The sequence below is a fragment of the Mustela nigripes genome, chromosome 5, assembly GCF_022355385.1.
Source record: "Mustela nigripes isolate SB6536 chromosome 5, MUSNIG.SB6536, whole genome shotgun sequence".
Lineage (NCBI taxonomy): Eukaryota > Metazoa > Chordata > Mammalia > Carnivora > Mustelidae > Mustela > Mustela nigripes.
The window spans coordinates 101254041-101274370 of record NC_081561.1 but is presented as its reverse complement, the minus strand read 5'-3'; the positions used below and the strand labels follow the sequence as shown (position 1 = coordinate 101274370).

Here is a 20330-nt window from a genome sequence, read left to right as displayed (position 1 = left end):
AGAGTTAAAAACTCCAGGGAATCCAGTCCAACCTAAGAAGGCCTCCCCAGTTTTGTGAGGCTTACCTCTAGGAGCTCCACCAGGTTCCTATGATAAACACGTGAGAAAAATGCCCTCTTGCTTCCAGCTGGGAAAGTGCACAAGGAACCATTTTGAAATACACCAGAGCACTCCCTTCTTAAAAAGGCCTGACTTCAAGGGAAACCAGATAACCAGAGCCTAATCTGCTGGGTATTTATTGTCAGACTGTAATTGACCTGGGGGAAGGAATATGTCCAACTCCAGTCAGCTCCAGGCCTCCTGTCCCACCTGAGAGAGAGGAAAACACACCTGTGAAGTTCACAGTCCAGAGGCAGAGGCTCAATAAAGGACCGAGACCTAAACAGGGTTACAGAATATATCCCTTTCCCATACACCTCACCACACATCCCTGAAGACCTATTTACAGCAGTTCCTTTCACCCAGTGCATCATGTCCAGCTAGTGAGAGAAAATTACAGGGCATACTAAAAGGCAATATCACAATTTGAAGAGCCAGAGCAAGCATCAGAACCAGACAGGGCAGAGACTGCAATTACCAGACCAGGGATTTAAAACAACTATGATGAATATGCAGAGGGTGCCAATGGCAATAAAGGAGACAACAGGCAAGAACAGGAGGGCAACATAAGCAGAGCTGAAAACCCTAAGAAGAAAACAAAAGTATAATTCTATATTTGCTTGTTTTTTAATATTTTATTTATTTATTTGACAGAGAGAGAGGCATTGAGAGAGGGAACACGAGCAGGGGGAGTGGAAGAGGGAGAAGCAGGCTTCCCACTGAGCAGGTGGCCCAATGCAGGGCTTGATCCCAGGACCCTGAGCCCATGACCTGAGCCGAAGGCAGATGCTTAACAACTACCCAGGCACCCCTAATTCTATGTTTTAAACATTATTTAATATATGCGAACATACTCAGATATATTCAAATATGGTCTAGAAGTATGTAAACCAAGAGTGGTACCTTGGTTTTCTCTGGTTATCTCCAGAAGTATGGACAATTTTATGTTTCTCCTTTTCTATATTTTCTAAATTTTCTTTAATGCATATGCATTGCTTTTGAAATAAAAGGTGCAAAGGCTTTTAATTTTTTTTTTAAAGAGCTAAAGTTTGTAGGCATCCAAATTAGCTGGAACTGAGACAGTGTGAGATAGTTGAGATTGAGGTACCTCAATCTCTGAAAAGCTGTTAGAAATAGGAGAAAGCAGAGGGACAGCTCTCAGAAAATCCATCTGCTATAAAGAGAAGAGACCCTCTCGGTAAGTAAGGTGGAACATGCCATGATGTCTTAGATTCAAGTATAACAGAAGCTCAGAGAACAGTAGGAAAAGAAGGAACAACAGTTAGGGGAAAAAATCAGAAAGACTCTCCCTGCCGACTGCACCCATGAGCTTTAGAGAACAGTGACAAAGGTAAAAAGAAAGGGAGACGTCAACTCCTCCCCCTGACCTTAACCACTTGGCTGACTCCCATTTGAGGTAAGACTGAGGGAAGAAACAAAAAGTCAAATCACCTCAAGGTCATCCCTAACAGTAAGGAGTTGAAATATATTCCTCACACAGCAAGTCAGGAGGGAGGATGCTGGGATCCGCCAAAGTGCACTCTGCTTGAAGTCTGAGTCAAATGAAATGAGGAAAAGCAACTGGCAAAAATCAATCCCATGCCAAGCAAAAGACAGATCAGCTGAGGTAAAACATGTGGAAGGATAATGGGATGGTAAAATTTTTTTTTGAGTGGGGGATGGTAAATCACATGTGTCAGCTTGGCTAGATGATGGTACCCAGTTACTTGATCAAATACCGGTGCGGATATTGCTGCGAATGTGTTCTTTAGATGTGATTAACATTTAAATCACTAGACTGTCAGTAAAGCGGATAGCCCTTCACAATATGGATGACCTTCACCCAATCATTTGAAGGCCTTAGGAAAAAAGACAGGCTTCCCCAACAAAAAGAAATTCGGCCTGAAAACTGCAACAGAGAAACCCTGCCTGGGCTTCCAGCTTGCTGGCTTGCCCTACAGATTTCAGACTTGCCAGCCCCCTTATTATGTGAGCCAATTCCTTAAAAAGTAAATCTCTCTCGGGGCACCTGGGTGGCTCAGTGGGTTAAGCCACTGCCTTCGGCTCAGGTCATGATCTCAGGGTCCTGGGGTCGAGTCCCACATCGGGCTCTCTGCTCAGCAGGGAGCCTGCTTCCCCTCTCTCTCTCTGTCTGCCTCTCCGTCTACTTGTGATTTCTCTCTATCAAATAAATAAAATCTTTAAAAAAAAAAAAAAAAGTAAATCTCTCTCTCTCTTTCTCAATATATATATACGTTTAGGCATTAGATACAGGTATAGAAATAGGGAGATACATATAAAGACAAACAGAAATAGATGCATATATAATACACATACATATACACACACATACATAGATACAATATATCCTAGTGCTTCTAATCTCTGGAGAACCCTAATATAGGAAATAAAAGATGAACTCTATTAGCAAAGACCAGTAGGGCAGAATCTTGAACTAGAGACACAGGAAACAAAATTGCTGGCAGTAGTAAGAGATCAAAGCCTCCTAGATTTGAATGACATAATAAACTAATACATTTAATGAAGATGATTTTGGCATCTCTAATATGTGTGATCTGAACCAGATCAGAGAGATACTGCAATTAGAACACATTCAGAGAAACCCAAGCCAACAGATTCTGTAGATGGCTACGGAAATGGAAAACAAACCAACAAAAATAAAAACAAAAACAACAACTATGTGTACAATAAGGATCCAGCAAACAATGGAACAGGCATCTTTTGTATCTTCAACATATTTAAGGAAAAATTATACAAGAATACTATTCATATAAAAAGACAGTGACTTACCATATTTGTCTCGCAAGCCGACAGTACATCTAAAGACTCCACCAAAAGCAACATCTTCACCAAATATTACTGAAAAACAATGTTTACAAAACATGTTTTATTTAATAACCCTTAAGTGATACTGACAATGAAAAATGTTTACACCTTAAGTCAGAAAACAGAAATGGATTAGAAGTTTAAATCAAGGTTTCTCAACTTCAACATTACTGACAGTTTGGACCGAGTAATTATTTCACTGTAGCAGCCTGTTCTGTGCATTGTAGGCATAGAGCAGCATCCCTGGCCTCTACCCAGTGGATGACAGTTGTCACCCGCTGCACACACCCACACACACACACAGAGTCGTGACAGCCAAAAGTGTCTCCAGACTTTGTTAAACGTAAGAGGAAGAAGGGAGATTAAAATCGCCCCAACTGATGAAGAAGCACTTATCTAGAATGTCATCTTGTTTCACCCAGAGCAGTAGTAAAGTAACTTAACCAGTAGGACAGCAAGCGGCTGAACTGACTCACACTCCAAGCTCAAGTCCCCTGCCAGTGGCTCTCGTTCAAACATGGTCTACAATGCAAGGCAACAATCTGAAGGGCTGAAGGGAAAGCATTCCAAGCTGAGAGAACAGTCACAAGTAGGAAAAGGACGTAAATGGTGTGAAAGGAGGCAAGTATGGCGGCAGGTAGTGAGCAAGGCCAAGGACAATAAAAATGGGTGTTCACATAGCTGAATTTATTAACACCTAACCAGCTTCATGGACCTTAGGAAATTCACCCTTCTTTACTCTTCAAGATCAATCATTCTCAGATGACATTCAAACAAAGCAAGATCTCATCATCCAATAGTATAGAGCTCACTTCCTCCTAACAAATTAACCCCTTGTTCACTTGATCTTAAAACTAGGGATTCTCGGGCGCCTGGGTGGCTCAGTGGGTTAAGCCTCTGCCTTTGGCTCAGGTCATGGTCTCAGGGTCCTGGGGTCGAGCCCCGCATCAGGCTCTCTGCTCAGCACGGATCCTGCTTCCTCCTCTCTCTCTGCCTGCTTCTCTGCCTACTTGTGATCTCTGTCTGTCAAATAAATAAATAATCTTTAAAAAAAAAAACAAAACAAAACTAAGGATTCTCAAGTGGAAGCCCAAGGCATACTAGATATATATATTTATATATAGGCTATAGTATATATTGTATACTAATATATAAAAGTATATATATTCATACATACTAGCGCACGTGCGCACGCACACACACACACACACACGTATATGTGAAGAAAAGCCAACCAAATTGAGGAAACATATAGCAAAACAACTGTTTTTATACCAATAATTAAATTTAATAAGATAAAGTTATTTACAAATACTAAAATTATTTCAAAAAAATCTTGTAAGTGGGATGACTATCTCAAAGGAAAGCGTGGAACCAAATCTTCATTTCATAAACAAATTCATAAATCTGAATCAAGGGGTACTTCCTGTTTTTTTCCTATATGCTGGAGAAACAGAAGTACGTATTAGGTATCAATTCAGAAAATATTAATATAATATCAGGACCACAAATACTATGGGCAAAAGTTGACTTGATTATGTCAGATATACATGAGAACTAATTCATAATGAACTGATTTTTAAAAATGTGTTAATACCATAATCTGATTATTTTACTTTAATCATTTGACCAGATCATTTAAAAAATTTCAGGCAGACCTATGTTAACCATTGAGCTTCAGATGCAGTATTTCCAGCAAATTTTCAATCTGAATTAACACAGCTACCACACTCACACACAAAGGAAGTTTACCTGCAGTAGGATCTTTAGCCAATGAGTTATCCAAGGCACTTGTTATCGCCTGGAAAAGATTCATTTTCTGAGTTTGCCCTGTGAAAATTTAAAAAAAGAAAAAATTTTAAGTAACATTTCCTATATCGTAAGATGTATAAAAAATAGCCAGTTTCTTAACAGTTGGTTACAACATGATTAAAATCAAAGAACAGAAAGTATAGAATATCCTATGTGAATTTACTGGATGAGTCACAAAGAGGCTGGTTATGCAGAAAATACAAAAGCAATATAGAGTTCTGCACTTGATGATGAAGCAAAATTTACACTTACTAAACAATGAAAAAACAAGTATAAAAAAGGAAAAAGGAATTTAATCAAGTCACCAAATGTGTATAGATAATAAATTAAAGTGATGGGAAGTTGGAAAAAAGAACCAGCCAGAGTGAAGTGGTCTGGAAAGACACTGGGCAGGGGTGAAGGCTATCCTCATAGAAAGTGCACAATGACCAGAGGCACACGTCAAATATGCCGGTAACAGCAAATGGTCATGGACCATAGAACGATGAGGGAGGAAGGCTAATGATAAATGTTAGCACTCAGAACTTGCTGGTGTTTGGAGAATACTACAATCCCAGGCATCAACACACCAGTCTCGGTCCTTCCACTGTCTTGCTAGAATCTCTGAAAGCCAACTTCTGGCTCCCTTACTCAACTGATAGGACGGTGAAATGAAATAATACACGGAAAACACTCAGAATAGGACCTGACACAGTGCATGCTAAATAAGTAGGAGCTATTTACTATTAGACTCTGGACTTCACCCATGTCCTTCATCTCAACCTTGGTATTATCCTGAATTATATAAAAATTTATTTAATAAACTTCCAAGTGTTAGAATTCAGAAACATTACTTTAGAGTTTTCAGTCTTGGTGCTATCCAGAGCCCACACATATCCCAGAACTTGAGATCAGCTCCTCTCCAAAAACAGTCTTGAGGGCAGAGGAAAGCTTCTGCCTCAATCTTCTCTGCCCCAAAGGCCATCTTCACTTTAGTGCCTGATCTGTGCACTAGTGTTCACTTTAACCCACAGCCATGCTGGGAGCAAATCCCTTGAACACCTAATTACCCTTGACTACTGTCCGATCTAACCTTTGTGTTCCTCGGCAGCCTGGGGTCATCCCAAAAGCCACAGCCTGATTCACAGTATGGGTCACAGCAGTGGCTGCTGCCATCAACACTCTGGCTGTGACACACACTGGCCACTCACCTTTTTCCTGGAGACCCATCCTCATCCCAAGCCCAGCCTGGATCCACAGCAGGCTCTGACCTATGACACCATCATCATCCATCACCCACTGTCACTCAACCTTTTGACCCCTTCCACACTGCTGAATGCCTGGGGTTCAGGTCTTAGCAGTACTCACTCAGATCTGTCCTGCTGCCCTCTCTGCTGAAAATAAAGGCCTTTTCTACTCTTATTTTTTGGTGAGGATAATAGGAATTCATTCAAGTATTGTTATGCCATGAACGCCAAAGGGGATATAATCACACCACACGTCCATGATGACTTCATAATTTTTCTTCAAGCTAAGGCTGTATTATTTAATAGATACTTGCCTTAAATCATTCTTTATTGTATAAAGCCTCTTTAAAAGTACTTATTGGTGCTCAGCATCAGATGACAATGGTTGGGGTAAATTATTTTTTCCCACCACCATGACATTCCCATATTTTCTCCTATTTCATACATTTCCTAAAGCAAGATTTTTGTCTATTATGATGTTCATAGCTAAGAACCTAAGAAGGAGAAAAATGCCTAAACATCTAAAGTAGAATTTATTCCAAGTGTGCTGACCATCTGAATTAATCTGGAATGCCTCCAAGACATCTTATTCCATTGCTGTTCAATGAGTTTGAAGTACAAAAAAAGCAAAGACTTTAATAATAAAAATCATATCAAGTAAATCTGGAAAGTACTGCTTAATTACCCACAAGGAATCTATTCATCTTGTAGGAAAATAATTTATAAGTAAGGTTATTTAAAGGTTTTATTTCCATGTAAGCACAAAAATTTCCACTCCTGAGTACTTTTTTTTTCAACAGATTCAAAATTTTAGGGGTTTGGATTAACTTCTATGCTACTAGATGCTTTTAAAAGATTTAAATAATTGGGGTGCCTGGGTGGCTCAGTGGGTTAAGCCTCTGCCTTGGGCTCAGGTCATGATCTCAGGGTCCTGGGATAGAGCCCTGCATTGGGCTCTCTGCTCAGCAGGGAGCCTACTTCCCCCTCTCTCTCTCTGCCTGCCTCTCTGCCTACTTGTGATCTCTCTCTCTCTGTCAAATAAATAAAAAATTTTAAATAATTTTTAGTAGAGCAACAGCTATCTTTCTTTCTTTTTTTTAAATTCATTTGAAAAAGAGAGAGAGAATGAGAAAGAGAGAGAGCACAAGCAGCATTGGGGAGGGTCAGAGGGAGAAGCAGGCTCCCCGCTGCGCAGGGAGCCCAAAGCAGAACAGATGCAGGACTTGATCCCTGGACTCCAGATCATGACCTGAGCTGAAGGCAGTCCCTTAACAAACTGAGCCACCTAAGCACCCCTCAGCAATAGCTATCTTTCAATTATTATTAAAGTTGCAGTGTGGTCTATAAATAGGTCAGGGGAAAAAAAAAAATCACAAATTATTCACAGGTGAGATCACTTTAAATATTTATTCACATTAGAATTACTTATTCTCCTACAGGTTATATTAAAGACCATTGATAAGATATGCCTACATTCTCTCATGATAAAGTATGTATCAATCTGTAGTATGTGTAACTAAGAACAGTAAGAGGGGCGCCTGTGTGGCTCAGTGGGTTAAAGCCTCTGCCTTCAGCTCAGGTCATGATCCCAGGGTCCTGGGATTGAGCCCCACATTGGGCTCTCTGCTCCGTGGGGAGCCTGCTTCCTCCTCTCTCTCTCTGCCTGCCTCTCTGCCTACTTGTGATCTCTGTCAAATAAATAAATAAAATATTTTTTAAAAAGAACAGTAAGAAATTATTAAACACTGCTGCCAAATTATACAATTACCAGTATTAATAAATGGCTGTTAAATTTCAAAACTAGGCTGATAACTCTTATTTCCAAGATAAAAAGTTAAAACAAAACTGAAACGGACACAGCAGTGCAATTTCCCTAGTCAGGGATACCAGCTAATGGATACCCATTGGTACCCACTGCAGTGAGCCGATCACTTGAAATTGTCCTAAGTAGAGCATTGTGAAAAACCAGGTCATTATCACTGCTGCAAAGATAAAGCGGCATGTAAGGCAGTGTCGGTGGAATATAAGGAACACGATAGAGCAGAAGCCCCAAGAGGGCAGGGATTCTTACCTGCTTTTGATCAGAAGTATATGCTTAGTACTTATAACAATGCCTGACATGTAGTAGGTGCTCTATAGCTATTTGCAGAATGAATGACTGAACAAGGAATCACAGGAGGCTAGTTCAATAAAGATAAAATATACAAAGTAAATTGTTCATCAACCACTTAAAGATAAAGAAATACAGTAGGAAAAAAATCTCTACCGATGTTACAATTCAGTCAGACTGCAGGGGAAGGGGAAGGAGGCAGAAGTGACACTGAGGCGGAGTATGCAGTTACTGAGTAACTATTCAGTATCCAGTAGCACTAAGGGAGGAAGGGAGAAGTCTTCCCAGGACTAGAATATGGAGACAAAAGGAGCAAATGGGTGCCCAAGGAGCAGTGCTTAGCAATAAACAAGGTCAACAGCAGGGCACGTAGACAGTAAGTGGGTCTATGGTTAGACCATGAATAAAAAGACACAGCTGTGACATGGAAAGTGAGGGTCTCCTTTCAGAAACCAAAGGATCTTCCAGCATATTCAGCACTGGCCTTCCTCTGAGCTGCCTCATACTTGGGATACACCTGTACAGCACAGCATTTTCATGTCCTATCCCTTAGAAAGCTCAGCACTGAGGGCCTCACCCAAACATGACTATCAGTATATGCCTGTTGAAGCATGATGAATGCATGATTTTAGTGGCATAATCTGGCACTAACCATACTGTGAAATGGAAGGATGCCTAAGGAACTACCTATTTTCTCCCAACAAAACCTCTTCTACCCCTCCAGATGCCCCGTTCTCCAGGAATCCCTTTGTATATGCCAGATGTGTATCTCTATCCCATTCCAAACCCTGTTACTGGGTTTCCCAACCTCTACCCCATAAAGTAAGTTTCATAGAGAATTCAAATATGAGAGACAGAACATTTTATATTAAAATGTAAATGAAGGATGAAGGGCACCTGAGTGGCTCAGTCAGTTAAGTGTCTGCCTTCAGTTCAGGTCATGATCTCCGGGTCCTGGGATGGAGCCTTGCGTCAAGCTCCCTGCTCAGCAGGGTGTCTGCTTCTCCCTCTCACTCTCCTTCTGTGCTGTCTCTCTCTCTCTCTCTCTCTCTCTTAAATAAATACAATCTTAAAAAAAATAAGTAAAACAAAATTGGGGCGCCTGGGTGGCTCAGTGAGTTAAAGCCTCTGACTTTGGCTCAGGTCATGATCCCAGAGTCCTGGGATCCAGCCCTGCATCAGACTCTCTGCTCAGCAGGGAGCCTGCTTCCTCCTCTCTCTCTCTCTCTGCCTGCCTCTCTGCCTCCTTGTGATCTCTGTGTGTCAAATAAATAAATAAAATCTTTTAAAAATAAATAAATAAATAAAATATAAATAAAGGATCCATAATCACAAATTGCCCTTTTTAAGGTGCCAGTAAAGGGGGGGGGGGCAGCGAGGAGACTGTTACTTGAGGCTAAAATTGGGAGGACCTAAGAAAGCCTTAAAGTTGAAGAGATTATGGCTAGGAACCCTCAGAGCACCTGGTAATTTATGTCATGGTATGAGGAGCTAGAACTGCTTCCCTTCCTTTGGCCTTCCCTACTCGGTCTCTAAATGGTTTTAAAGTTTTCTATACACTGGTGACTCCCAAATGTGTTTCTCCAATCCAGACCTTTCCTCTGACCTTCTGACTTCACAGGCACAGTCACCTTCCCCAGGTGGGTGTCAGGCCTTTCTAACTCGGTAAGCACGTAACTGACCTCAATGTCTGCTCTCAAAACCAGTCTTTTCCATCTTAGCTAACAGCCCTGTCCTCCATTCAACTGTCCAAGCCATAAACTGAGGAAGCACCCTTGAATGTCTTCCTTTTTCTCATTTCTTGAATCCAACACTTCCAATCCTACTTCCAAAATAAAGCTTCTTCCAAAGATTTATACTTCAGATAGATCTTTGGATATATATTACTTCCAAACTAGAGCTTAAAATCTAGTACTACAATGTCTGAATTTCAGAACTCACCATTTCTTTCTTGTTCCTGAAAACCACCTCCTAATGTCCTGCCTTAGCTAGCTCTGGCTGCTTTAACAAAACACCACAGAGTGGCTTAAACAACATAAACTTACTTCTCACTCTTCTGGAGGTTGGGAAGGAAGTCCAAGACCAAGGTGAGTTTCTGATAAAGATCCTCTTCCTAGTTTGCAGAAGGCCATCTTCTTGCTGCATCCTCACATGGCAGAAAGAGAGAGAATCTCTCTTGTGTCTCTTTTTATAAGGGTTTTAATCCCATTCATGAAGGCTCCACCCTCACAACCTAATTACCTCCAGTGTCCTCCATCTCTAAGTACAGACTGGGGATTAAGGCTTCAAAACAGGACTCGGAGGATGGGGGAGACACAAACATTTGAATAGTCCATAGGACCACCACCTCACTTCTACTCCTTCTTCCCTCATTCATCAGACCACTACTACACTAAAGTCCTATAAAGCAATGCATGTCATGTGACTCCTCTGCTCAAAACCTTTTAGGTTCTCTGACTGCACCCAGAATAAAGCCCCACTCCATCAGGTCCACAAAGGTCTACTTGATCTCATATCTGCCCACCTCAAAAGTCCTATTGTGTATCACTCTTCCTGCAAGGCTCAGCACCTGACTCCTCTCTCAATTCCACCAAACCAAGCTCTTTCATGCATTCTGGGTCTCTGCCTGGCACCCCCTTCACACTCCTTGGATACTCCTTCCTCATCCCTTAGAGCTTAGTTAAATGCTACCTCTTCTTAGGGGTCTCACTAGATCACTATTATTCTCTTTCCTAGCAGCTGAACATTTCTTACATGTCATTTATTGCAACTGGGATTGACTTAAGTATGCATTTGCTTGCTATTTTTTGTCCATCTTCCCCACTAGACTTCTAATTCCATGAGGACAGGTCCATACCCACATTTGTGTTTTGTGCTAAGCATGTAGCACAAAGTTTAGCAACCAGGAGAAAATTAAAATGCACCGAATGAATAAAGAAACCTACACATACACATAATGCCTAAAATCAGGGACAGGGAGAGGCCCAAATGTGTTCTTGGGGAGCAATACAGTGCAAATGTCAAAAAGTAGAGGGGTGCCTGGGTTAAGGTGGTTAAGCACTGGACTCCTGATTTGGCTCAGGTCATGATCTCAGGGCCGTGAGATTGAGCTCCATGTCAGGCTCCGTGCTCAGCGCAGAGTCTGCTTCTCCATCTTCCTCTGCTCCTCCCCACCCCCAACCCACTCACTCACCACTCTCTCTCAAATGAATAAATAAAATCTTTAAAAAAAAAAAAAAAGTAGAAGTTTAACCTCTTTGCATCTAAATTTCTTTACAATAAAATGTGGATGATAGCAGGATCTCAACCCCAGCACTGTTACAAGAGGATTAAATGAATTGCTGCATGAAAGGCACTCAGAATAGTGTCTGGTACCTGGTAAGTTCTGATAAAAGTGTCTGCCGTCATCATTATTACCATTCTCTGGAGTACCATGGATGGGCAATGATAAAGTCAGAACAAGGAAACACAGAGTAGGAAGAAAAAACAGCAAGGACATGATTTGGGGTGATTCTAAATAAGCCAGAGAAAAGACACATGGAGAGAATTATCTGGTCTCAAATGTTCCCAACTTTTGACATGGTTGTGTTGGTGCCAGACTAGTACTCAGAGGAGCCTACCTCATAATACTATATTCTGCCAACACTTCAAATGCTATGGAATAAATGTTTGTGTACCCCCCACATTCGTAAGTTGAAACATCCTTCATCCCCAATATGATGGTATTTAGAGATGGGGCTTCTGGAGAGGAACAGGTCATGAAGGTGGAGCCCTCCTCATGCTGTTACAGAAAGAGACCCCACAGAGCTCCCTTCCACCATGTGAGGCTACAGTGAGAAGACAACCAGCTAAGAACCAGGAAGCAGGGCCTCATCAGACACTGTATCTGTCAATTCCTTGATCTTGGACTTCCCACCCTCTAGAACTGTGAGAAATAAATTATTCATAGTTGTTTATAAGTCACCAGTCTATGGTATTTTTGTTATAGCAGCCCAAACATACTAAGACATCCAATCAACACATCCAAACCTCCATCATCTTCTCTCCAACAACATGCTTCTCTCTTCCAGCATTCCTCATTCATATCAGTGATACCACCATTCTACCATCCTTTCAGACTCTCAGGCTAAAAATGTCAAGTAATCTTTAATACCCCTCCCCTGGCCCCCACAGGCAAAACAGCACCAGCTCTAGTCAATTCCTTCAAAACACACAACCATCCCCACTGACATTCCCCAATTATATCTCCACATGGACAGTACGATATCCCTCTGACTAATCTCTCTGCATCCTTACTTTCCTTTCATTAATTCTACAAACTCTCCTCATAATATTACACGAGCACTTTGCAAATCACTCTCTTAACTACACAAGCGATGGCCCTCCACAGCCCACAGAATTTAACCTGAACCCGAATGTAATTACATACCTAATGTAATGCACCCAGCACAGTGAAAGCTACATTGGATAGAGTCAATCTTTTCTCTCCCTCAACCTTTCTTCTGGCTTTCCACACTTATTTCCTATCCCTCCTCTTTTTTCCTCCAAACAAACTCACTCCTCCTCATCCCTCATAAAACCCTATGCTTTACTCATGTTGTTCCCTTCTCTACAAATTCTAATACTGGAAAGAAGACCTTCATCCCCACAGGAAAAGGACTCTTGGGTCTACCCTTGATTTCTAGGGCTGTCTGCCTCCCCCAGTGCAACTGCAAAGGGTTTATTATAAAAGGATGTAACTCAGAAACAGCCAGAGGGAAGAGATGCACAGGGCAAGGTATGGGTAAAGGGCATAGAGCTCCCATGGTCTCTGAGCATGCCACTATCCCTGAATGTCTACCTATTCACCAACCCAAATGCTCTCTGAACCCCATCCTTTTGGGTTTTCAAAGGAGGTCTCATTACATAGGCATAACTGATTAAATTCATTCAACCTCCAGAACCTTTCCCCTCCACAGAGGTCGGGGTGGGACTGAAAGTCCAGCCCTCTTATCACACAATTGATTCCTCTAGTCACCAGCTTCCCTTCTTGGATGAACTGGGAGATTTTAAACAGTTACCATCGGCGTAACAAGACACCTTTATTGCTCTCATCAAAGGAAATTTCAAAGATTTAGGAGCTCTGTGCCCGGAAAAGGGGACAAAGACCAATAAGTACTTCTTATTATAAATCACAGTATCACAGCACAATTGTGATTTTATCATGACACCCAATACTCATACTCTTATACATGCAGATGGAAGTATAAACTGTAATTTGAACTTTGTATTAAAAATCCATTAAACTATTCCTTTGAATCAGAAATCTCATCCCTAGGACTTTATCCTAAATAATCTCAGATACATAAAGGATACATGAAATGTTTCTCTCTGCATTATTTATAACAGTGCAAAAATATAAAGCAAAAGCATAATGGTAATTATTAAAAGTTTCCAGTTACTGAGTGCTTCTTAGTAATCAAATTGGGTTAAGTACATTGCACACAACTGTCTGCATTTAGTCTTCATAACAATCTTTGAAGTTGGTATTACTATAAAATCCTTGTTTACAAAGAAACTGAGGCTTAGAGACAGTAAGTGAGTAATCCAGAGTCACAGGTAGTCACAGGGTCAAAACCAAACCTGGGACAATCGGATTCCAGTGCCAAGATCTTAACCACTGAACTAGAGGGTTTATACTCCATGGAACAGGTTGCCCCACCCCTTTTTTTAAGTTTTATTTATTTATTTATTTATTTGAGAGAGAGAAAGAAAGAGCGCACCCAAGCATGGGAAGCAGAAGAGGGAGAATAAGAAACAGGCTCTCTGCTGAGCAAGAGCCCAATGCAGGACTCAATCCCAGGACCCTAGGATCATGACCTGAGCTGACAGCAGACGCTTAACCAAGTGAGCATACCACCAAACATACCACTTTCTAAAGAAGGTTATGAAAACTATGTAATCATATAGGAAAACGCTTCTGATTAAATAATGCAGATTATATCTGTGTTAAAGCTCTCCGGTTGCAGGAAAAATTTAATTCCACTGATTTGATCAATGGAGTAATTTAATTCCACTAAACTGAAAGGGAAGACCTGGAAGGATACACACCAAAATGTTAGCAGTATTCACAAACAGTAGTGGATGGTGAGATTACTTTTTCTTACTTTTTTCTGTTATCCAAATTATCTGTAACATGCACTTATTTTTATTTTCATAAAGACAAACATATAAATGTGATTATCATTCTACCTGGGTTTTAGTAGTTTCACAATTATGAAAGGGGGCTGAGGGGAGTAAGAAGACCTATATTCTATTTCTCAAGTATTGGGCTAAAGTTTCTTCGTTTTGAAGACAGAATTCAAGGTTCATCCTGTTGGTGAGAAAAAACTGCTATTCACCTTTATGATATATACTGTTTTACAAAAGTGGCACACCTCTTAGTAAACCATATCTACACACATTATAACACATTGTTTAGAATGGAAGCTCTAGAATCTAAATAATTAAAATCCAAAGCAGAAGCTATCACAAACTTCTCTGTGTAACCTTGGACAAACTCGCAAGACTTCAGTTAATATCACCTACCTCAAAGGTTGTCCTGAGCATCAAATGAAATAATGAATGTAAATTTTTCAGCACAGTCCCTGCCTATGGTAAGCACTCAATATATATTCATACCTATTATTCACAAGTAGATACACCCTTCCAAAAATATCAGATCTAGGGACACCTGGGTGACTCAGTCGGTTGGGCCACGGTCTTCAGCCCCAGGGTTCTGGGATCGAGTCCCACATCGGGCTCCTTGCTCGGCTGGGACCCTGCTGCTCTCTCCACCTCTGCCTGCTTGTGCGTGCGCGCGCACTCTCTCTCATTCTCTGACAAATAAATAAATAAATAAAATCTTTAAAAAAAAAAACCAGATCTAGTACATAGGAAGTCATCAGACAAGAAAAAGGTAAATGTTCTCTTACTGTTCCCATTGTTCTGATAATAGACACTAGATTTCCAGAGATTACATATAACTTGCAGAAGAAATGGTAAAAGTCATGCAATTGTCATACTGTGAGGAGTTTACTACATGTCCCTCCTACCAATGAAGAGTACTAGATGGGACTCCTCTTCCCCCCCACCTTCATCAATTACCCCTCCTTAGCTAAGCGGCAGCCTACCCCAGTCTTGGGCTCAACCTGGGAGCCTGGAAACCTGGATTCTTTCCCATCTCCAGGAACAACCTGTTCTATGACCTTGGGGGAAATTAATTCAGTTACTTAGTCCTTCCACTTCCTCTTCCCTGACAAAGCAAAAATAGTAATAGTAGCAGTAGTAGTAGTAGTATAAGTAGTAAAAATCTTTTAAATACCGGTGCCTGTGGTTAATGGCCCAGCTCAGGACAAACTAGGACAACACCTAGGGCCAAGGCTGGCAAGTAAGGATGGAGAACTGAGAAAAGTAGGCGTTCCCTGGGCACCACCCTCCCACCCTCTGCCCTTCCAGACGGCATGCCCTCTCACCCATCTCGAGGGTTCTGAGGGGATGCCTCTCAAGGGTTGTACAGTCACAAAAATAGAGCGAGGAAACCACAGTCAGTCCCTAGAGTAGGTAGGCTCCAGAAAGCAGGGCAGGGATTACAACAAGATGCAAGGAGATCCGCCTGCCGCCCGCTGTCCACACGAGCGGGACGGCACTCCTTGCGTGGCCGCCACAGGCCTGGGAGTCTGGGTTGCACCCGGAGCAGACGGGGCAGCCCCCAGCTCACCATACTCCTGGGGCTCCGGGTCCGGCTGGAAAGTGAAGTGAGCCACATGCCTCCTCTGCGCCGCAAACCCAGTGGCCGAGTCGGGCTGCACCAAGCCCCGCAGCAGCCCCGCGCCTCGAAGCCGACGCCACTGTCCTTCTGCCCCCGCCGCTCGCAGCCTCCACAACCCGCCGACAGCCGCCGCCAACGCCGCCATCCCCACTTGCAAAAACGGACTTGCAAGCGACGCCGCCCCACACTGCCGGCAGAAGGGGCGGAGCACCGAGACGACTTCCATATTGGTAGGACCGAAGGGGAGGGCTCGTGAAGCGGACCAATCGGAGCTAGGAATTCGGGGGTGGGGAAGGCGACGAGAGGAGGCCAGAGGCCTTTGCCCGTAGTGCGCATGCGGAAGAGGGTTGGGGCGGGGGCGAGCGAGCAGGTGAGCTCCAATGAAATTCTTCCTGGAGGTGGAGCCTCACCGAGTCACTGCAGGGTTCCACGGCGCGCGGACGCGGCTCCGTAATGTTACACTCTTAATCCTGGAGTTGCTCTTTACTGATGTCATTTGCATTGTTACCTCCTTTTTCATTTTGAGATTTATACTTTCTTTTAAAATGTAACCCTTTTTAATCCGCTCCTATTCTTGTGTATTAATTTATAAGTAAAAGATGGAAAGGGTTGCTGATTGGCATTGGTCGTTGGTTTGGGTTTTCAAAAACCTGGGAATCACTGCTCACAGTTTGCGCTCTTTATTCAGAGCCTCTTTGAATGCTTACTAAGCAGGTAAACATTTTTACTGCTTTTGTTTTTCAGGATTTAGAGGTGAGTTAGAAAGGTAAACTCAGATTTCATCCTGCAAATTCATTTAAAAGGAATTCAGATGCATTTTTGCCCAGGTGCCGGGAAAAAGGACCTGACCTGCTTATTGTCGCTTAGAAACCCTGAGATTCCAATCGTTAACTTACGTTTATAATAATCAATTTCAAAAATTTTAGTTTTAAAAATCCAAATGCTTAAAAGGATAACTTCCCTGCTCATGAATTTAAAAAATCACAGTAAAATATGACAGACAAAGTGGAAAGCATGCTTCCATGAGATGAAGAGGAGAGGGGGGAAGGTCAGGCCCTAAACGGAATTGGGAGAGGAGTGGGAGAAAATGAAGAGAAGGAAGAGGGGGAAAATATGTTCTTCTGTTATTCTTAGCCTCACAACCTATGTTTGCTTTTACAAGGGAGGCAAGGGAGGAGACGGAAGAAATGGGATGAGGACAAAGGCCAGGCGATGCACCAACCTCCTGTTTTCTGATTGGGACTGAGAGACAGAAATTTAAAACTGCTAAAGAGAGAAACAGAATTATATCCATTATCCCTACTCCTACACCAATATATCCATTATTTCTCTTCCTACTCTTAGACCCACAAGGGACTTGTTGCTGGGTGTGGAGCCTGGTTAAGATTCTCTCTCTCCCTTTCCCTCTACTCCTCCTCCCCCTCCCTCCCTCTCTAAATAATAATAATAATAATAATAATAATAATAAAAGAATGTCATAGTTGTTAGAGAAAGGAAACAAATTACATAAGTACACTCCAATGTCCTAGGGGCTCTAAAACAGTGTGAACAAAGTGAACCATGCAAAGCAATAAGCTCTGTCAAGAATGCGTCTAGAAGTGGGGCGCCTGAGGGCACCTGGCTGGCTCAGTGGGTTAAAGCCTCTGCCTTCAGCTCAGGTCATGATCCCAGGGTCCTGGGACTGAGCCCCACATTGAGCTCTCTGCTCAGCAGGGAGCCTGCTTCCCTCTCTTCTCCTCTCTCCTCCCTCTCCTTCTCTCTCTGACTGTTTCTCTGCCTACTTGTGATCTGTCAAATAAATAAATAAATAAAATCTTTTTTAAAAAAAAAAAGAATGCTTCTAGAAGTAATGCTGAGCTGGACCTAAAAGATGAGTAGAAATTATCAGGCAGAGGGAGGGGAAAGTATCCTAAACAAATTAAAAAAAAAAAAAAAAAAACCACAAAGGTTAACAGAGCCAGAAGGAACAGTATGATACATTCCAAGAAGAGAAAAAACAGGCTGGCAGCTGCTAGACTTGGAGGATAGGGATTGACAGGAGTCAGAAAGATAAATCAGAGGGAGATTTTCAAGGTCTTCATATGTTGGTCTAAGAAGAGTAGACTTACAACTACATGGAGTCAGGAACAACAAAGAGAACACCTAATAGATTTGTCTGCCAAGCAAATTATTATTGGCGGGAGGTTGAAATACCCCCCCCCCATACCATCTGCCTGGTAACCAAGGAAATGTCTGTTGTTAAACTGGGATCAACCCTGGCTACAATTCATTGATAGTAGCTTGGGAAACTATCATTTTCTGTGAATATTGGAAGCATTATTTAGAAAGATAGGGTATCTTTAAGTGCCACTGAGAGATTAAAAAAAAAAAAAAAGAGTTTTCGGAAGTCTGGTGGACAAGAAAAATATGACTACATTTGAGTTCCTGATTCTATTTGTACAACTACGAGACTCCATAATAACCTTAAAATACATTCTCCTCTTAGCTTAAGTTACATCTAACTGCATTTCTGCAACCTTAACCTCACTGAACACCTTAAGAACCCATAACAGTGGAGAGCATACAAAGCGAAGTTGCTCATTGTTCTTCAGAATGACTCTGGGCTTATTCTCTGTCACTGAGCTTCAGTATTTGTACAACCTATGCCCATTCGAACTCAGTTTGGTTTTGGACACCATTCATCTATAGCAACATAATATTTTGTAGTCTTATATCTTATGGTCCTGACCCCTGCTCCCATTCAAACTCAACCAGAGACATCAGAGACATAAAGTCACCAAGAGCCAGGTTTTCCCACCTTCCATGGAGGCAGAGCCATAGCACACAAAAGAACCGTAGGTGTCCTTCTTTACAGATAGGTCTAGGAATATCACAGAGTCCTCACGTTCCCCCACCATGGCATGGCATTTGGAACAAAGGAATGCTTCCCTCATACAGCCAAGAGAGATGCAGGTATGGCATCAAGTTCCATAGAACTTAAGAAGGCCCAGTAGTCAGAATGATAAGGGATTTGTATCTATAATATACTTTTTAAAAATTCCTAAACTTGATAATAAGAGGATAAATTACCAAATTTAAAAAAATAAGCAAAGAATGCAACCATTGGTGGTGGGAATGCAAAATGGTGCAGCCGCTTTGGAAGACTTGCAAAACTTTGAAACTTGCAAGACTAAAAATACTCTAGCCATATGATTCAGCAGTCATTTCCCTTGCTGTTTACCCATAGGAACTGAAAATTTATACCCACAAAAAATTGCCTACAAGGGTTTATTGAAGCTTCATTCATAATTGCCCAAATTTGAAAGGAACCAAAATGTCCTGCAGTACATGGAAATGTAATTGGACTGGAAAAGTAAACTGTGGTACATCCAGATAATGCACTAGTATTTGGCACTAAAAAGAAAAGAGCTAACAAGTCATGAAAAAACATGAAGGAAACTTAGATGCATATTACTAAGTGAAAGAAGCCAGTCACAAAAGACCACGTAGTATACAATTTCATTTATATGAAATTTCCAGAATAGGCAAATCGGGGGAAACAGAAAGTAGATTAATGGTTTCCAGGGGCTAGGGAAAAGTAGTAATGGGGAATGGTTGCTATTAGATATGCAGTTTCTTTTGAGGTATGAAAACATTCTAAAATTGAATCACGGTGATGGTCACACAATTTTGTAAATGTACTGAAAACCACTGAATTTACACTGAAAGTCAATTTTATATCATCTAAATTATATTTCAGCAAGGCTGTTGTTCAAAAATCAAGTTATAGAAGAACAATAAAAGTTACATTTGTCCACCTAAATATGTGGTTCAGGAGATTCATTCCCCTATGGCATGTGTTTGACAACGTGTATGTTAGTTCATAGACTCTGATTGGTCCAGATTCAGAACTGGAGATACTTAGATGGAAGAGCTCTAGGATTTTCCTTGCTTTGCTGCTTACCACATAGAAGAATCCTGTTGGGATCATTCTGGAAACAAAATCCAGAATATAATCAAAGCCAATGTATTCGTTCCCTAGGGCTGCTGTAACCAAGTATCACAAACTGGGGACAGAAATTTATTGTCGCCCAGGTCTGGGGCTAGAAATCCAAGATGAAAGTGTTGGCAGAGTCATACTCTGAAAGCTGTAGGGGAATCCTTCCTTGTCTCTTCCTAGTTTCTGGTGTTTTACCAGCCATCTTTGATGTTCTGTGGCTTGCAGCTGCATAAATCCAATATCTACCTTTGTCTTCACAAGATGTTCTTGCTGTTCTTCTTTTCTTGTCTCCGGTATCTTCACACAACCATCTTAGAAGGACACATCTAGTCTTATTGGATTATGAGCTCACCCTACTCTAGTATGATCTCATCTTAACTAATTATGTCTACAACAACTCTTTTTCCACATTAAGCCATGTTCTGAAATATTAGGTGTGAAATACTGGAGGGTAGAGTCAACATATCT

The 20330-nt window shown here is 41.6% G+C and overlaps 1 protein-coding gene across 1 annotated transcript in view; it reads right to left on the bottom strand.

Annotated features, from left to right (window-relative positions):
• The window catches only part of BCKDHB (branched chain keto acid dehydrogenase E1 subunit beta), a 221657-nt gene extending 205578 nt beyond the window's left edge, over nucleotides 1-16079 (bottom strand). Inside the window, exons 1-3 of the mRNA XM_059399214.1 lie at nucleotides 15833-16079; nucleotides 4699-4776; nucleotides 2911-2979 (exon numbers count right to left, since the gene is read on the bottom strand). Coding sequence (XP_059255197.1) covers nucleotides 2911-2979; nucleotides 4699-4776; nucleotides 15833-16028 — 343 coding nt within the window. The 5' untranslated portion in view covers nucleotides 16029-16079. The remainder of the gene's footprint in view (nucleotides 1-2910; nucleotides 2980-4698; nucleotides 4777-15832) is intronic.
• Between the last annotated feature and the right edge of the window lie 4251 nt (nucleotides 16080-20330).